At 40.2% G+C, this 3,042-nt stretch overlaps 1 protein-coding gene across 1 annotated transcript in view; it reads left to right on the forward strand.

Annotated features, from left to right (window-relative positions):
• Positions 1-3,042, forward strand: part of PLD4 (phospholipase D family member 4) — a 21,418-nt gene that overhangs the window by 4,516 nt on the left and 13,860 nt on the right. Inside the window, exons 2-4 of the mRNA XM_019550807.1 lie at positions 324-413; positions 2,052-2,260; positions 2,584-2,767. Of these exons, the coding sequence (XP_019406352.1) occupies positions 324-413; positions 2,052-2,260; positions 2,584-2,767 (483 nt within the window). The remainder of the gene's footprint in view (positions 1-323; positions 414-2,051; positions 2,261-2,583; positions 2,768-3,042) is intronic.

Here is a 3,042-nt window from a genome sequence, read left to right on the forward strand (position 1 = left end):
GAAATTATGGGAAAAGCTGGGTGTTGAGATATCTTAAAGGGGGTGGGGGGGCTTAGTTCCTTATACAGTAAATGCAGGGAGGTGTTATTTGTGCAAAAGCCCTACGGAAAAAGTTGCAGAAAACTCACCCTCCCCTTCATTTTGAAATCTTTTCATGCCACCTAAGGCCCTTTGTATAGCAATTGCTCTGTCCTCTAATGTCTGAATAGTGTATAAAACACAGCAATTACCTGGATTCCTGTATGAAACAGGCTCTAGGCAAACTTTACTCTAGAACTTCCTTACATCTCTTACTTTTTTACATGCACATTTCTGTTTTTCAGGGTGAGAGCAAGATATTTAAAAAGTCCCAGATGTCAAAAAAGTACTTTTATCAGAAATTAAATCCAAATGATCAAAAAGACACCAGAATGGTAGGTTATTTGAGTACATCGCTTTTTGTCTATCAGAGTTGGGAATTGCATTCCGTTGTACCAAAATCCTGGAAAAGAAACAGCAATTTAATTATAATACTTCAGTACAAGTTTTGAATTGTGTAGTTTTTATCCTGTTTGCTGCTGATTTCACTGCCAAAAGTGCGTGTTGACTCAACTAAAGGTCTGATAAAACCCTGCTGCTTGAAATAACACGAAGCCTAAATCCTATAGTCTTTGCTTACAGGGGAATCCCTACTCATGCAAGCAGTCCTGTTTCCTTCCCTAGTAGTCAAATGATCAAGGGGTTCACCCTTCCTCTGAGAACAGCTGTTTATAATTTAGAGAAGTTATGCCCAAATTTTAAAAAAAAAACTAAGTAGCTTTTTATGGTGTAAATGGATCTTAAGCTGGTATCTTATGGAGTGTTTAGCATCAAAATAAGAGATTAATTAATAATTGTGGCAATTTCTATTTTTCACAATTATTTGTTGCATGTCCACATTGACACCTCTGGCTTGTAGCCCATTTTTCCTACAGTAATGAGGCAGGAGACTCCAGCTCTCTTACCTTCTGTCCACTTGTTCCCATGCCACATGCACCAAATCCTAGAAATGAGGCAACAGAATCGCTTTGCAGCTGCCCTGAGCTAATAAGCACATGTAAAAGTGGTACTGGACATGTGCTGGGAATGGGGGTGCATCACCTCACTGGGGGGAGTCAACACGTGCAGAACAGGGATGGGATTGGCTGTCCTTCACAGGTGTATCCCAAGCAAGTCATGGAATTGGTGCAGACGTGCCCTGAGAGCCTTCCTCAAAGGGCTGAACCTTCCCAGCTCTCAAGACTTGTATTCAACACCTCAGAGGATCGGGTCCTCGAGCCTAACTGATAGAGTAAAAACGATCCTTTTGCCTACAGTTATCAGTGGAGAGTTCTGTCTCTTGACTACAGAAGACAGTGTTATGCTGTGGATGTGGGCAGTGCAAGCCAGCTGCCTGCTTTTCTTCTGAAACACACACACATAAAGGAGAACAAATCTGATTAACTGCAATGAAACTGTAAAGAGGGAACAACACTGTCCACTTCATAGATTAATGAGCTGCTGAGTTTCAATTAAAAAAACAGTAGTGTAAGAGTGGTGTTGTGATGGTCCAGTTTCAAAACTGACATTTTTGAGTTGCAATATAAAAGCAAAGCAGTCTGAACTTGCAAAATGGTTCCTGTTTCTGACTTTGCATTAACATAACAGCAAAGCTGCCCATTCTTTCACATTTGTAAGCATACCTATTACGTTGGAGCTGGGCATGACTCCATGTTTAATGTTTGCATTCTAGATTTTTTTTTTTGATTGGAGAAAGTATGATAAAATACCTACCTACTATTCCTGTGTTAAAATAAAATGAAATATGTCAAATAAATTTGGAGTAAGGGAAGATATTTTGGTAAGTCAACTTGATTACAAAGTTAAAATAAAGGTAAATGAGATATCTGTGCTTGACAGTAGCTGAAAGCAGAATTAACATTCAATTACTTTCCTCTTTGCTTGCAACGTGGTAAGTATTCAGTATGATGTACCAGTTCTTGGAGGCCCTTTCAGCTATGGTCAAGCCATGTCTAATGTGAACTCTGTTCTAGGTGCAGCTCATGGGGGCCATTTCAGTAGTTGTTTTTGTTGCCCTGATGGCTATTTACATCCTAAAACACATCACTGTAGTCATCCCAGAGGATGAAGAAACCATTGTCAGCATCTACTATCAGGGACATGATCAAGTACTCTTTGAAGAGATTGTAGAAGACAGGATTACTAAGGAAGACGCTGTCAATAGATGTAAGGACTCATGCATGTAAGTCACTTCTGGTAATTAATTAACTGGCAGACAAAGTGCTCTAGTGTTAGTCTAAAAAGGAGCAAGATAACCAAACAAGTTACTGCAATGTTTAATAAAGCTGCACTAGTTTCGAAGGACATTTGACCCATTTGATTACACATCATGCAACTGTAGAGCCTAGAAATAGAAAACACTATTGGGTCACCTTGTCTAAGCCCAGAGGTTGTGTTATAAATGTCTATTACAATATACTGAGAGTTATTCAGTCTCCTGCATATTTGTTCATGGGCTTCTCAGGTTGTGAATGTTTGCTTCATGATATTCAATTGCCATTGCAGTTTTGAACTTGTGGAAAGTGTTCCTTATGATATGCCTTACGAAAGCAACAGCACCACTGCAAAACCCTTAGACCAAGCCTGGATGGGTCTTCTCAACATGGCTCAGGACAGGATTCATATGGTTTCCTACTATTGGTCTCTTACTGGAAAAGATATAAGTGTAAATGACTCGTCTTCTGAAAAGGTAAAAAGAAAGCAAAAATGGGTTTATATGTGATCGTGCAGACATACAGAGACAGCTAGAAGAGCACTTTCCCCAGGTGACCACACCCACATCAGCTTCTCTAGCTTCCCCTCGTTTCAGCTGGGTTCTTGCAGCCTTCAGAGATTGAGTCCCTGAGGTACCCAGTCCCCCAGCCAAGATGCAAAAAGTTCATCCCTTCAGAGGTGTCCAACTCTAGGTAAACACAAAGCCTAGACTCTTCTACCTTAGCCTAAAGATAAACCCTACCTCCTTTT

This window comes from Crocodylus porosus, unplaced genomic scaffold (genome assembly GCF_001723895.1).
Source record: "Crocodylus porosus isolate Cpor-Errol unplaced genomic scaffold, CroPor_comp1, whole genome shotgun sequence".
In the NCBI taxonomy this organism is placed as follows: domain Eukaryota; kingdom Metazoa; phylum Chordata; order Crocodylia; family Crocodylidae; genus Crocodylus; species Crocodylus porosus.